Below are 16,217 nucleotides of genomic sequence, written 5' to 3'. Positions count from 1 at the left end.
AGTTCAGACTCCTAGCTGCAGGTACTGCTCTGTCTCACTACATGGGGGAGAGGGGCTAGTGGGCGTGGAGATAGAGCCCACAGCACTGAGAGAAACCCTCTCCCTTGTGGGTGGAGTGGGGCTTTCCCCCTGCTCCCAAATCCCCTTTGTCTGGGCCCCCACCCTCCTTTTTCTTGGCCTTGCCCTCTCTGCCATGGCTCCTGCTCCCAGGCCTGATGTAGAAAGGCCCATATGTCAGGGCCTGGGCCCATGTCCCCTACTGGACTGAGTGCCCCATCTGCACCACTGTCTGACCTGGGGCTGCTGTGGCCGGGCCCTCCCCCAGAATCCTGAGCGACAGCTGGAGGTGGGGAGCTCCCTCTCAGCTACTCTGGGCTCATGCCTGCCCATGGTTGCTGTGGATTGGAGCCACTAATGAGGAGACCTGCTGGGCACAAGCTGGAAGAGGGAACTACAGCTCCCAAAAGAGCCTGTTCTAGGTTGCAGCTAGGTCAGAGGGGAAAGGCAGGGGGCAAAGCAGTGGGGGGTGTGATCATGTTCCCCAGCACATGGTCCCCTTCTTCCACTGCTGGGCATGGAGCTGAATTGTACTGAGGCCCTTTTCTTCTGTTCCCCCTCCCTCACAGGGGGCAGGGCAGGACCCCCCCCAACCCATTTTTCCGCTGCTAAGGGCAAGGGCAATGACTCCCTTTCCCCAGGGCCAGGGCAAAAGTTCCTCTCCCTGCCCCTCAGTCCCTCCCCCATGTCTATGCAGAGGAGGAATCCGACTTCAGGGAGCCAGAGCTAGAACACTACTTTCTTCTCATCACCATGCCCCATCGCGGGGCTGGGGCAGTTTGGATACTGTCCCTGCCCCATACGCAGAGGCCATTTTAGGAAGCCTCAGGCTGTCCGGGGCTTGGGTCTGGCCCAGCCCAGGACAACAAGGTTGGTTTATTACAATGAGAACATCCGTAGAATCAGGGTTTATCATCAATAACCACTGCAGTCTGGGAGAGGTGGCCTGACGTGGACCTCCTCCCCTTTGGTCATTGCTCAGACGTTCCCATGGCCCGTGTCACTCATGAGCTTGTGAATGTCTGAGCAATCCACCCACATGGTAGCTGAACCCCTCCCAGCCAGGAACGAAACTCCCCCAAGCACCCTGGGGCAGGAAAGAAGCCTCCCCATCTGACAGGTGGGGACTAAAACACAGAGGAAGGGCTGTGACCCAGGTTACACAAACCTGGGTGTAGCTCTAGGAACTGCACTGGGTCCCAGGCTAGTGCCTTCCCCCCAGGGGCAGCTTCACTTTCTGCCCTATATTCTCCCCTCCTTCAAGGGAGTCTCTGAGTGTGAAATAAACAGGAGCTAGGGATGGAGATGTGGTTCCTGGCACGTAGCCAGGGGAGCTCCCCCAACCCTGGATCAGGCCAGGGACAGAGACATTTTGTCATTGTGCTGTCCTTCTTTTATTCTTAGGAAGAGTCCTGAGGTGAGGATTCGTGGGGCTTAATCCCAGGTCTGCAAGACTCCAGGTGTGCAGTGCATGGGGAGGTACCAAGTCATCTAGGCAACAAGGCAGATCCCTGCCCTTCTGCTGAGCCAGTCCCCACCTTGATCCTGGTTCCAGCTTCTGCACACTGCCCTGTCCTGCCCTCCAGTTCCTGGCTATTGACGTGGCTTGACCCTCGTCTCCGGTGTCTGGCTGCTGACCCTGACATGACTTTTGGCTCTAGATCTTGACTCTGACCACCTGGCTTCGACCTCTGGCCTGCACCTGGACTCTGGCTATGAATCTGATTCTGGTTTGTCTGTGGACTCTGATCTCGGTTTTGACCCCGGATCTCAATTCCCTCACCCCCCTTTGCCCGGGCCCAGCCTTACGCCTAACTGTGACCTATGCTCCAACCACTAGATCTAATTATCAGCGGCAGCACCTGACACCAGGTGGTGCAAATTTTTGCAGAAAGTCAGGCCTTCCGCACGTAAGTGGCCTGTGCACAAAAGGGGACACATTACACCAGGTGTGAACAATGGCCTTGCTATCTGAGCCTGGCCCTGTGGTGCCCCTACGCAGTGTTTTGATGAGGATGACTGAAAGTTCAGGGGTTTCCTAGTTAGCCTCAGCTGCTGGACCTACTCCATTATTCTTGGGTCTGACACCCCACATTCCTGATAAATACTAGGATTATCATAGAAGATTAAGGTTGGAGGAGACCTCAGGAGGTTATCTAGTCCAACCCCCTGCTCAAATATGAATATTTTCAAAAGAAATGCGGACATATTGCTTCTGCGTCGAGACTATGAATGCTCTATTGATCACCAACCTTGGCTGAAAGTTGCCTTTGGCCGTATTTACCCAATGTCTAAACCAGAATTGGTGGCTCTCCCTGTGTGTAGTCAAGAAAAAACATCCAAAGGGTTTATTTGCTACTCAGCATGTCCCATAGGGGCCCCAGCTCTCTTTGGAAAGGAGAAAGGCAGGAATCTGAACTTCTGTGTGGACTACCAGGCCCTGAACAAAGTGACAGCTTGGAATCCCTGCTTTTAATCCCAGAATAATTGGATCACATGAAATCTGATGGATATTCATCAAACTAGACCTCCAGGGAATCTAATACTCATTTGGGCGGGGGACAGGTTTGAGCAGAAAGACAGATTTCCAAACACATTCCGGACATTAAAATATCTGGTAATGCCATTTGGACTGACTAATGGCTCTGTGACCTTGCAACACTTCATCAGTGATGTATTTGGGGACATTCTGGATCAATACATTGTCATCTGTTTAGATGACATACTTCTCCTGTTGGAAAACCCAGAGCAGCACGCGCACTAACCACATCAAAACCTGGAGAGGTTGTGGAAGCATGGTCTATATGCAAAATTGAAAAAGAATTCCTTCGGACAACTCTCCACATAGGTTTTGGGGTATATCCTCTCCCCAGAAGGCGTTAAGATGGATCCAAATAAAATGGAAGCCATTCACAACTGGGAGGTAGCTCGGAGTGCTCAAGAAGTAAAGCGCTTCCTCGTCTTCGCCAGTTTCTATCACTGCTTCAGTCCAGGGTTCACAGAGCGAATAACCTGCATGATAGCTCTCCTCCACAAAATCGCCAAATTTGTTTGGTTACCCCAGACCCAAGAAGCCCTCAAACTGCTTAAAATGCCTTCACTGCTGCACTTATTCTGGCATGATCCAACTGGAGCATTCATCATGGAAGTTGACATATCTAATACGGCCATCGGGGCTGTGTTTTTTCAAGGATGGCCCCAAGCACCTGCGGCGGCCCCAAGCACCTGCGGCACCCCCATGCATAACACTCATGGAGGCTTACCCCCCTCCCCCAGACCAAAACTATGAAATCCGTGATAATCAGTTGCTTCTGATTAAATCCTCATTTAAAGATTGGTGTCAGCTGAAGGGGGCTTGATACCCAGCAGAAGTTTTTACTGATCATAAACACATCCAGCATCTGCATAAGGCCAAAGCACTGAATTCGGGACAATTCAGCTAGACCTTATTCTTCTCCTGCTTCAATTTCAAGATTACTTAACTTATTGACCGGGAACCAAGAATGGGCAGGCTGACACCCTTTCCCATAATAGAGAATATAACCAAGAAAGAGAGAAAGCTAGCTCCTTAAGCCCTGCAACGTGCTTAATGCTGTCATACTTCAAGGGCTAATCATGCTAATTTGATCAGTCTCACAAGATGACTCATTGACCAAGGAATGGGGGACCCCTCGGAGCAATGGAGCCAAGAATGAGAAACAACATTCCACGTAGGACACAATAACATTAACTGAGAGCCGTATATGTGTTCTGACAGAATGTCCCCATTTAAAGGTACTACATCTGAATAAGGAGAACTCCCCTGCAGGGCACTTTGGATGCCTCAATACCTACTGCCTAACCACCTGCTTCATTTGGTGCTGCTGGATGTGGGCTGAAATTCAGACTTATGTTGAGTCACGTGACTTTTGCGCTTGCACCAAGGCACCACACACCAGACTTCTTGGCACCCTTATGTCTCTGGAGACCCATTGCCATGGATTTCATTGTAGAACTTCCTGAATCAAATGGCCATATGGTAAAACTGACTCTCATAGATCAACTGAGCAAGATGGCACGTTTCATCCCCAGTCACCACATATGTTGGTCTGAGAGGACAGATCAGCTCCTAGAAACAAATGTCATCTCCCTGCATAGGCTTCCTAACTGCATCACTTCTCAAAAAGGGCCCCACTTCATTTCTTGTTTCTGGCACTAAACTATCTGGCTACTAAACATCCACACCGATGCCTCCTGGTCATACTACCCACAGATGAATGGCAAGAAAGTACTGGAGCAATATTTATGTTGTTTTTCTTAATTACAACCAAGAGAACTGCTTCCCCACCCTCCTACGCTACTCAGAATTTGCAAACCCAATGGTACTTTTTTTTTTGCTATCTATAGATTTCCCCCCAATTTCATCCCACACTACCAACGGACTCTCCGAATTCAGCAGCTAGCCACCTGGTTCAATGAATCCACCACATTCAAGAAGAACTAGGGGGGCACCTCAAGGACACAGGGAAGGACTACCAATAGTATGCAAACTGCCAGTGACAGGAGGGGCCAGTCTTTTCAGTATGGAAACTATTTGCTGAAGGGAGATATAGAGTCCTTGCAACTTACTGTATCCCTAAGCCATGTCCGTGGCAGCAGTTCCTGCCCTGTTCCTTGACCTTCTGATCCCATCCTCCTCCCCTGGCTGAAGGGAGCAAACTCTGGGTCCCTTCCCCCCCCCCGGCACAATCCACCCCCAGATTGTCTTAGTCGCTTGCTGATAATGGGATTGTCCTCTCCTCACCCCTTGAGAGGGAGGAAACTATTATCCTCATTTTCCTGGCTCTATCAGCTGCTGCTGCAGAAGAGGGGTAACAAACCCAGCTGGAGAATGTGACCTACCGAAACGATCCCCTCTGAGACTAGCTCCAGCGAGCCATTGGGACCCCAGTATAACCAAGGGCTCCCCTTTCAGACCACCGCAGATGAGCAGTGTGACCCTGATAGAACCAAGGGTCTGCTCTGCGACTGACTTCAGCTGGGCTATGGGACCCCTATAGCAGTGGTTCCCCACCTTTCCTCTGACACAGCACACCTCGAGCGTCTGAGGCTCTTCTCCACCCCTGGCTGGCAGCTGCAGGAGGGAAGGGGAGGGGCAGGGGAGCCGACCCATTGTTCACATTGTGGGCAGGAGGGAAGAGAAGGAGATTGACCCCAGCTGGTTGATGGGACCTTTATGGAAAAGTGGCCCTCCTTTGAGACTCACTCTGCAGGGCTGTAAGACTCTATAGAAAGAAGACTCCTCCTCTGAGAGAGACCGCAGCTTAGATAATTCTTCTTTCTCTTCCCCACTCCCTGAATTAGGAAGAGATGAGTGTGAAAGTGCCAAGGAAATTGGCTCTTTTATCTGACAGCCCAGCTCTGTCCCCCACCCCAGGGAAATCAGCCTATCCATGGGGCTGCCAGCTGGTGAGGAGGCAGGAATGGAGCTATTGAGACACGGGGAGGAAAAAAGCCCACAGTGAGGGCAGAGGCAGGAGCGGGTACCACAGAGGAAGGACACAAAGCTTTGCAGGATGTCACCAGCTGGGTACCTAGGACGAGATCCTGACTTCAGTGGGAATGGGGGGTTCTTAGGATTAGATGCCGTCATTAACAGGGACCCACTCCCAGAGCACAAAGACCATAACAGTCACATGATTTCTCTGATGAATGGAACAATCCCCCTCCAGATACTAAATTGCCTGGTGGTGACCCTGTGATTCCACTGGGACATGGATACCACGAGGGCCCCAGCCAGTGTGCACCCAGCAATGGGAACAGACGGAAACAGGTACTGAAACCAGAATGAAAACTCTCACAAATGTGTGCATAGGTGTCGACTCCACGTGTGCTCCGGGGCTGGAGCATCCACAGGGAAAAATGGTGGCTGCTGAGCACCAATTAGCAGCCCCTTAGCAGCCCCCCTCCCTCACCGTGCCTCCCACCCGCTGTGATTAGCTGTTTTACGACATGCAGGAGTCTCTGGGGAAAGGGGGAGGAGCGAGGATGCGGTGGACTCAAGGGAGGGGGTGGAATGTGGCGAAAAGAGGCAGGGTGGGGTGGGGACTTGGGGGAAGGGGTGGAGTGGGGGCGGGGCCTGGGGCGGAGCTGGGGGTCTAGCATCCCCCAGCACATTGGAAAGTCGGTGCCTGTGAATGTGTCTCTCTTTCTCTCCCAGGCCTGAACATCAGAGATGCCAAAGAGCTGTGGTGTTGGGCTTCAGGACACCAAGCACTTTGGCTATAGGAATATGGCCAGAGTGGGGCAGGTAAGGACTCTCAACTGGTGCATTGCAGCAGCTCAGGTGTGGAGCCGTCTCCCCCTGCAGAGGCTGTGCCCGGATACAGGACAAGACCCTGCTGCGTATTTCCAACTGACGGAGTTCAGTTGGGAGAGGCTGAGGATCCTGGTTTGATGTGATACATGGATCCATTGCTACGTGGCATAGAGTTAATGCAGGATTGTATCTCGAGGGATTTAGCTCCGCTCACTGTCTCCCTGGCTGACACCTAAGTGTCTGGGAGGGGAGCCACTGTGTGTGTCTCTGAGTTGGAAAGGACACGTCCAGCAATTGCCTGGCAAGATCCTTGTTGGATTCCCTGCTCCCTGTGGAAGCATGGGAAGGGTGTGGGGTTTGCCCAGCACCACTGCGATTCGGGAAGGAGAACCTGCCCCTGCCCTGGGAGTTTGGTCAGGGACACTGAGCTCCTACACTGGGCTACATCACTGGGCTACATTGCTGGACTGTGCATAAGGCTCATGGGAATGTCAGTGGCATGGAGAATGGGACCTGAGCGAGCTCAGAAAGCCCCATCCCTCTAGCTTGTGAGCTTCAGGAGATATCGCTGCTGGAAGCGGTAGAGGGTCGTGTGTGGACTTTGTGAGCTACATTCCAGAGCGTGTGAGGCTGAGGTGTACAGACACATTCCCAGCATGTCATGGCTCTTGATATGAATTCTCCAAAAAGAGCTATTAGAGGCCTCAGTGCCTGCGACCTCTTGTTGAAGGGGGTATCCTGAGCCATGGGACCCCAAAGGTCCTCAAGGGGAATTAGCTGCCTTGGCTGCAGCAGGACTCTTACCCTCCACGTGAGCCACTAGAGGGATTTGGCCAAAATCAGGCTCCAAGAGCTCAGGTGCTGTTGGTTTTAGGTCTTCGGTGAGATCTTCTCAGAAGGCCAGAGAAGATCCTTCTTGAAGGCAGTGCTGCTGGCCATCCATGACCCCCAGCTACGTGTAAGCCAGGCTGGGCTGGTCCTAGCCTTCTCCATTGTGGGGAAAGCCGGGCAGCTGATAGGGGATGAGGTAACCAAAGAAGGATTAATCTAGCTTTGGGGAGGGACCCAGGGCCTTTCACCTCTTGGCCAGGAAAAGTCACTCCCGTCCCATCCCCATTCACTGGCCGGGGAGTAAGGAGGTGAATGAGTCATTGCAGGTGCCATTCTTAGAGATGAATTCAACTCCATGTGCAGGGTAGAGCCAGCATGTTCTCTATCTATATAAATCTCCGCACTGTATTTTCCACTGAATGCATCCGATGAAGTGAGCTGTAGCTCACGAAAGCTTATGTTCAAATAAATTTGTTAGTCTCTAAGGTGCCACAAGTACTCCTTTTCTTTTTGCGAATACAGATTAACACAGCTGCTACTCTGAAACTTGTCCTCTGAGCAGCTCAAAGCAGTTCAGACCCAGCTTTTCAGCCAGGCTACTTAATTATAGGCATCACATCAACAGGACAGGCTGCCATCGCTCATGCTAGGCGCGGGAAACTCCTCTAGTGACCTCTGCCAGCCCTTCGTACCCCTCAGGGCTTCAGATCAGTTCCTAGTCGTCTAGTGTCCATGTCATCTGAGCCACCACCCAGAGTTGCCCCGTCACTGGCAGCCTTGGAGGCCAAGGACAGAAAGGGCCACAAAGACTAACTAGGCTGGGTTGAGGCACATGCGGCTGGGGAAAGCTCGCCCTACTCCTGGCCTGGCTGGGCTTGCTCTGGGAGAACTGGAGGATTCAGTAAGCAGAGGCTACCCATGTGCCACATTCACCAGAGCTACCGTCCCCAGCTTCACCATAAGATCTGGGGGGTGACTGGAGAACAGTCAACTTCCTTCCACTCCATTTCCCTGCTGCCAAAAGCCTCCCAGCACCTCAGCTGGAGGGGCAGGGAGTGGCTGAGAGGATTGTGGGAAGCTGAGCTGCTTCCCCAGCTGGGTTTGGGGGTAGAACAGCTCTCATGGGGGGACTGAGAGGAATGGGGGCAGGAGCTTCAATGGTGGGAGTGGGGTTGAACATTACTAGAGAGGAGACAAGAGTCCATCTGGGGATTGGGTGTGGGAATCCATCTCTCAGACGTCGGGCTGGGCGGAACTTTTTCTGGCTCCGGGTGCTGTTAATACCTCTCATTGCTGAAGGGGTGTCTAGGTCTCTGACTAATCCTTTTTCCCTTGCAGCAGGAGGATGTTGCTGACAAAGTGATGGCCCAGCTCTATTCCATCAGGTGCTTGTGCCAAGTGCCCAAGGTGCTACAGGGGCTGTGCCCCATGGGACACCCATAAAGGCCCCTTCCCCCCCCCGCCTGTCGAACAGCTCAGACTCCCTGCTGCAGGTACTGCTCTGTTTCACTGTACATGAGTGGGAGAGGGGCTAGTGGGAGTGGAGATAGAACCCACAGCACTGAGAGAAACCCTCTCCATTGTGGGTGGAGTGGGGCCCTTCTTCTACTCCCGAATCCCCTTTGTCTGGGCCATAGGTTCTCTCCACCCTCCTTTTTCTTGGCCTTGCCCTCTCTGCCATGGCTCCTGCTCCCATCCGTAGAACCAGGATGTATCATCAAGAACCACCGCAGTCTGGGATTGGTGGCCTGACGTAGAGCCCCTCCCCTGTGGTCACTACTCAGATATTCCCATGGCCTCTGTCACCCATGAGCTTGTGAATGTCTGACCCACCCTCCGGGGCCTAATCCACCCACATGGTATCTGAACTCCTCCCAGCCACAAATTAAACTCCCCCGAAGCACCCTGGGGCAGGAAAGGAGCCTCCCTATCTGACAGGGGAACTGAGACACAGAAAGGACTGTGACCCAGGTCACACAAACCTGGGTGTAAATCTGGGAACTGCATTGGTTCCCAGGCTAGTGCCTTCCCTCCAGGGACGTCTTCTCTTTCTGCCCTTTAATCTCCCCTCCTTCTAGCGGGTCTCTGAGTGTGAAATGAACAGGAGCTAGGAATGGAGATGATGTCCTGGCATGTAGCCTGGGTGGGAGCTCCCCCAGCCCTGGATCCCAGCCCAGGGACAGAGACATTTTGTCATCATGCTGTCCTTCTTTTATTCCTAGGAAGAGAGTCCCCAGATGAGGATTCATGGGACTTGATGCCAGATCTGCAGGACTCCAGGTTGGCAGCGCCTGGGAGTACCAGGAAGTCATCTAGGGAACAAAGCAGATCCCTGCTCTTCTGCTGAGTCAGTCTCCACCTTCTTCCTGGTTCCTGCCTCCATACGCCACTCTGCCCTGCCCTCCAGTTCCTGGCTATTGACTCTGACATGACCCTTGGCCCCGGTCTCTGGCTGCTGATCTTGGTGTGACCCTTGGCTCTAGTTGTTGGCTACGAACTCTGGCTCAGTATTGTCCTTGTCCTCCTCTAGCCTTGCTCCAGCCCCACCACTGACCCAGTCTAGCATTGCCTCCTCCTTCTGATCCTCCCCAGACACTTGGACTCTTGACTACCCAGCTTCAAATTTCTATCTGAATCTGGACTCTGGCTTGATACTGACTTGGCTTATCTTTGGACTCTGACCACCCAACTTTGACCTCTGGCTTGCACCTGGACTCTGGCTCCAGTTCTGATTCTGGATTGTCTATGGACTGTGATCTTGGTTTTGACCTTGCTCTGTCCCCGGATCTTGATTACAGCACCACCCTTCACCCAGGTCTAGTCCTATGCCTAACTGTGACCTGTGCTCCAACCACTAAACCTAATTATAGGAACCAGCACCTGACACCTGGTGGTGCAACTTTTTGCAGAAAACTGACCCTTTGCTAGTATGTGGCCCATATGCAAGAGGGGACACATCACACCGGGTGTGAAAAATGGCCTTGCTAACTGAGCCTGGCCCTGTGGTGCCCCTACCAGAATGGTTCAATGGAAATGACTGAAAATGTAGGGATTTCTTAACCAGCCTCTGCCCCTGGACCTTCCCCACCCATCAGACTCAGGGGGAGTTGGTAACTAGTTTATTGACCAGTGAGGTGCTAGATTGGGCCTCACCTCTACTCAAACCGAATTGTCTGGCGATAACAAACTGGAGCACATTCCTATGATTGGCTGAAGCTCTCCTGCCAAAATTCTAGCAGGCACATAGGTCAGCCGTCCTGTATACCATGCAGTTCTGATGGCTTGCAGCCAATGCTGAGTGGAACCAGGTGGCCCAGTTTTATCATTTCCACTGTGCACTCAGTGAAGTGTTCAAGGAGGAGTTAGCCTGGCTAAAAGCTCTCATGGGCCTGGAAAGCTTCATCGATCTAGCCATCCACATTGAGATCTACCATTGTGAGTGCAGGGAGGAAAAGAGAGGAGGGTGTTACACAGCTGCCTCACCCAGGTTGAGCTTGAGCTCGAGCTCATCCCTGAAACCTATGCACGTCAATGTGGGCCACCGTCTCTTAACCCCCAAGGAAAGCGAGCTTGAGCTCATCCCTGAAACCAATGCAGATCAATGTGGGCCACCGACGCTTGACCCCCAAGGAAAGGGAGTGAAGTCAGTGCAATAACTTGTTCTTCTACTGTGGCAGGCCAGGGCACGCACTCACTTCCTGCCTCTCATGGACCCCAGCCAGAAAAGTATCGGGGAAAAAAACAAGCCCAAATTTTCATGGAAACCCAGCTCGGTCCACTAGGGTCCTTACCGCATCTCCAAGTTCCAGTTCAGTTTTGCATCTCCAGAGAAACATGACAGGTAGCACTGCATTAGGCACTTATTGATTCTGGGTCTGCAGACAATATCATAAATTTTGAGACAACCCAAGGTCTGCATATCTTGTCCGGCAGAAGTCACACCAGATGTTGTGGAAATCATTGACAAGATCCTCTTGTCCTCAGGACTGGTGACTCAGATGATGGTGCCCCTGAAAGCGGTAACCCAGGTACACAAATAAATACTGACATTCGATATGATATGTTCCCACATTTCTGCAGGCTCACTTGGTTAGCATGACATGACCCCCATGTTCTCTGACAAACCCAGAAGACCAGCTTTCGCTCCAAGCGCTATCGGCAGGCCTGTCTCCATAGCAACAGCAGCAAGTCCCTGGGCCCAGAGGCCCATTCCCAGACAGTGGTGGTGTTATGCTTAAACAGAGCACGAGATCTTTTCATAGGGGAAAAGGCAACACGCTGCATTTTTTGAGAATACAGCAATTAGCATATGCTTTTCAGTCACACACACACACAGCATGCACACAGTCCCACCAGTCTATGTTTATAGTTACCAGTCCAGAGTCTGGATCAATCTAGTGGCCGGCCAGATTGGTCGCAGAGGGCAGCCAGGCTCTGTTGGTCGAGATCCGATGCTCCTAGAGTAGTGGCAAGACGAACCCGAAGTCCCATGGCAAAGCACCCTGTTCTTATAGTCTTTTTTCTCCGTTGAAGTTATGGATTTTGCTTTGTCAGTTTGTGACCGGTTACTCCTTAATTGGTGTTATCTTTTGATGGCCCAAAACACCTCTGGGAGAATCATCCTGTCTGGTTTCGATTTAATCAGTTATCTTGTATTTTAAGGGTGCCAGCCTTCACCTCAGGGTTGGCAATCTGCCCCTCCTCAACCATGGATGCGTGTTGATGGTTCTCTGGCGTCTCTGAGTCTCTTCAGTTTCTTCACTCCTCCCTTGGCCATGTGGCTTCAAAAATGGCCTTCACACCTTATCTTTCCCTGATGCATACATTCCTCGTTCACACAAACAATTCTTTGCAGAGACTTTCAAAAGGTAACAAATGGCAGTATTTTATGTTGAACAAGAAAGGCGTCATAAATTAGACTGTACTAAATCCTGTAACTGTCCTTTCCCACACTGGGGCCTGGGCCTCCGAAATTCCTCTAATTTAATTAACATAGACACAGACAAAATCCTCTCTGTTATTTACAAAGCATAAAAAGAAAATGGTTCCACTATCCTATTCATTTATTCTAGTATGGAGACTGCCAATGACAGGAGGGGTCTTCTCAGTAGGGAAACTATTTGCTGAATGGAGGTACCAAGCCCTTGACACTGACAAATTCCTAATCCCCGTCTGTGGCACTAGTTCCTGCCCCATTCCCCTTCCTTGACAATCCTCCTCCCCTGGCTTTAGGGAGCAAACTCTGGGTCCCTTCCCTCGCCCTGGCGCAATCCACCCCCAGAGTGTCTGAGTTCCTCACCAACAATGGGATTATCTTCCCCTCACCCCCTGCAGGGGAGGAAACATCCCCATTTTACAGGCAGGGAATGAGGTGATGAAGTGACCTCTCTGAGGTCACACCTAAACCTGGGGTAGATCTGGGAACTGGACAGGGTTCCACTCTATTGCCTTCCCCACAGGGGCATATTCACTTCCTCTCCTTCCATTCTCCTCTCCCCTCTTGACCTTTCTTCTATGCGGTCTCTGAACAGGAAATGAGCAGGGCCTTCCTCCCCACTCTGTCTTCCAGGCTCTGGGATCTGTCTGTGCCTCCTACATCAATGGAGCCTGCAGCTGGCCCAGATTGGGGAACCATGACCTCATCCTGTCAAGCGAGAACAACTGCTTCTCAGTGATGCTTAGATGGCAAATCGCACCCCCTTCATGGAGGTAGGACCACTCACTCATCTTGGCGATTGTGGCTGTTGGGACAAAGATCAAGTTCTTGGAATATAGCCTGGCTGAGAGCATTCCTTATCCCTGGATCCCAGCCGTGGGATTCAGACGCTGTTCTCATTGTGCTGTCCTAATTTTATTCCTAGGAAAAGCATCTCCAAAGGAGGTGTAATGATCCTGGACTCTATTGCCTGCACGAAGCTTCAGACTGGAGCTCCAGCAGATTCCCCTGAAGAACAGCACCCTGTCTTTCTGTGGTCAGGCTAGGGCTCTCCCTCTGTCATGGAGGTGAAGACCGGATGGGAGCTGATGGATTGACTTTGATATGTCATGTCCTTGTGTGGATGAGGGACCTACATCACAGAGATGGCCAGTAGCAGATGTACCACACGTGGCCAGGAATGGGCTACACAACTTATAATGATAGGTAAGTATAACTATGGCCACCTATAGACACCATGGGCATTGGTGGGGATTGAACCAGGGCCCTTCAGCACAAGCCCCTCTCACTCAAGCTAAAGGGGTCACTCTAGGAGTGTAGGAGAGCCGCAGGGTCTGTCTGATGGAATGAATAGAAAAGGGAGCCTGAGATGAGATTGCTAGGCCCTTCCCAGTAGCAGGGGAGGCTGTGGGAAGAAGTGGCAGTAAAATGGGAGGAAGGGATGACTGTGGTGGAGATGTTGGCACGGGGGTGTTTGCATAGGGAGCTTTGGAGGTGCAAAGGAGAAGTCTGAACTGGACATGGAAAAAAGGGCAGCCAGAGCCAGACTTGGAAGTGGGGAAGACAGCACCAGGAGAGGAAGATCATGTCAGCAGCTGCAGTTTGGATGGCTGGGAGAGGGAAACTGGGGAAGTCACCAGAACATGATCTGGAGTCTTGTCAGTAGGAAGAGCCTAGATACACTATCAAAGAAATCATCCCCGTTTTAACAGAGGGAGGGACAGAGATGGAGCAGTGAAGACTTCCCCGAGACCTCGAAAGGAGGCTGATTGCGACTGTGTTCTGGTTCCAAGTCCTGTGCTTGGACCACACTCCAGTGCAACAGTCCATAAATTAGCCTCCCACCTGAACAACAACCAGCCAGCACTTCCGCATCCAGGCCTGGAGCAGAAAACTGAGGATCTTGCAGGAGCTTCCTCAGGTCAGTGTCAACCAAGGCTGGTGGCCCACTGGAGAGTCTGTCTGGCCCATTTGGGAAGCAGCCTCTTTGAAATGGCTGTTCCACGTAAGGGCATGGGGGTTGCAAAACCCTACCAATGCACAGAGCTCTGCCTAACAAGGCTTGTGTTCTGTCACTAGAGTCCTGATGGCAGAGACCAGCCTGCTGCTCCTGTGGTCTGGGCCACGGTGTTCTGTACTGAGGAACCAGTCCTTTCTCTTCAGGCTGCAGGGATCTGAAATTGTTTGCAGCCCCTGCTGTTGCTGTGCCCTGGAGAAGGTTTATTTGTCTGGGGCTGAATTTGTGATACCAGGGCTAGATACTGCTAACTTTATTTACTGTTGTGACAGCTGTCAGTGGCCGTTCTGTGTGAGTGAGGTTTGCAGGAATGCACCTCATCTGAACGGGTGATCTCTTACCGACACAGAACTTTGTGGGCTGGACTGTACCCTCTGTGTGCAATTCCACTGGCCAGTAGAGATGCACAAGTAGTTAGCTTTGGAGAGAAGCTTTGTCTAAACCTAATACCTTTGAGAGGCTTGGGTGGAAGCTGCTAGAGATGAGGAGACACTAATTAATGACCCCTCCCAGGCCTTCCAAGATTGGTCAGTATTATCCCCATTATCTGGGTATCAGACGGAAAGTGACTGGCTGTTAAGTCACACACAGCATCACGAGCAGAAGCCAATGCCAGAAGCAATCCTGCTCCACCCACTAGACCACGCACCCTTCCAGAGCCACAGAACCCAGGAGTCCTGACTCAGACCTGTGCCTTACATCACTTGGCCAAACCTCCTCCTGTTAAGGGAGCTGGAGAAGGGACCGTCGGCAGTGACTCCCTCCCCTACATTCCCACTGTTGGAGACCATTGCAATGCATGACAAGTGAATGAGCAGAGAGCTCCCCTGTGGGAATCCTAGGGATGCACAGTTGGGTTTCACGGGGAAGGCCTCTGGCAGCCATTGACAGAGTGTTCCATTGAGGAGATTTTCTTTCTCTAACAAAGGGTTTCTGTTCCCCCAGATCATCGGCCACTTAGCAGAATGTGAAAGAACTGAGTGGTGAAGGGCTAGAGGAGTGACCAAGTGGCTGTGCAGCAGGTGCAGTGCCTGCAGTCACCATGGGCCAAACCCTACAACCCAGGCCAAGTCCCCCCTGATTTGGCTTGGGGAATCGGTTGCTGGTACCTAGACAGAGACTGAGATGTTTTCATGAGGCAACTCAGTGGTACATGCAGCTCCATCCAGACAAGTGGAGAATGTAAGTTCAAGAACGAAGCTGGGACCTCTGTGGAGCTGCTGCAGTCAAGTGTCCACAGCGAGAAGAGAGATGGTGGGAAACTTGCTAAGATGGCTGGCAGCAGCACTGAGAAAAAGCAGTCTGGCAGCTAGTTCATTGGAAATAAATAGGAACTAAATATTAAGGGGGTTTTCCTGCCCAATGAAGTGTTTAAAATGTGTCTCTTTACTATTGCTCTAACCTTTACAATATCCTCGTATAATTTAAGGCAGGGGGCAGGGGATGTGTAAATGTAATAGGTCACTTTTAGGAGCATGAAGTATCCGGTTCAATCTCGAAGCACCTAATTCTACAACTTGAGCTGAACTCAACAAATGCCTCAGGTGGTAGCAGTAGTAAGCTCCCATCCTCTGTGCACTAGCTGCCAGGGAGGCATTCAGTACATAGGGTCATAGAGCGGCATGAGGTTCCCCTTGCAAGAGCTGCCTGTTGACACTGCCCTTGTCGGGGAGCACCTCAGGGTACTATGGACTGGGCATGAGCAACATGCCTCCAAACCTGCACAGCCTGAGGATCCAGAGAGCACTGTCCCTGATCCCAAAGCTTCCTCAGAGCAACTGAGGAGCCAGACTATACCTGGACTCTCTCCCTGCCCTAGCAGCAAAGAAGCTGTTTGCACGCATGTCAAGTGCCATCTCCCGTGACACTCATATGTGGGCCACTGATGCATTCGTAGGGTCCAGGCTGAAGGCCACACACTCCTCTGGGCTGTGGAAAGCAGGAGGACTCCTGCAGCAATAAATCTTTCTGTGCACCTGCCGAGCAAGCAACCTTTCTGCTCCTCTTGCTGGTTTCTAGCCCTCAGGAAGCACCAAGGGGTAAGGAGGCAGTGATATATTTGCCCCAAAGGTGGGTGT

At 51.8% G+C, this 16,217-nt stretch overlaps 1 protein-coding gene across 1 annotated transcript; it reads left to right on the top strand.

The window, feature by feature from the left end:
* The first annotated feature begins 4,876 nt into the window (after window positions 1–4,876).
* LOC311517119 (uncharacterized protein) lies at window positions 4,877–15,819 on the top strand. Its single transcript, XM_084621700.1, has 9 exons — window positions 4,877–5,869; window positions 6,257–6,346; window positions 8,525–8,679; window positions 9,409–11,027; window positions 11,171–11,214; window positions 12,756–12,895; window positions 13,048–13,328; window positions 13,835–14,043; window positions 15,085–15,819. The coding sequence occupies exons 4-7, from the start codon at window positions 11,021–11,023 to the stop codon at window positions 13,166–13,168; spliced, it is 312 nt and encodes a 103-aa protein (XP_084477826.1). The 5' UTR covers window positions 4,877–5,869; window positions 6,257–6,346; window positions 8,525–8,679; window positions 9,409–11,020; the 3' UTR covers window positions 13,169–13,328; window positions 13,835–14,043; window positions 15,085–15,819.
* Window positions 15,820–16,217: the final 398 nt, after the last annotated feature.

This window comes from Lepidochelys olivacea, assembly GCF_965140295.1.
Source record: "Lepidochelys olivacea isolate rLepOli2 genome assembly, chromosome: 2".
Classification (NCBI taxonomy): domain Eukaryota; kingdom Metazoa; phylum Chordata; order Testudines; family Cheloniidae; genus Lepidochelys; species Lepidochelys olivacea.
Note: the sequence above shows the minus strand (reverse complement) of the source record. Positions and strands in the feature narration are given on the sequence as shown.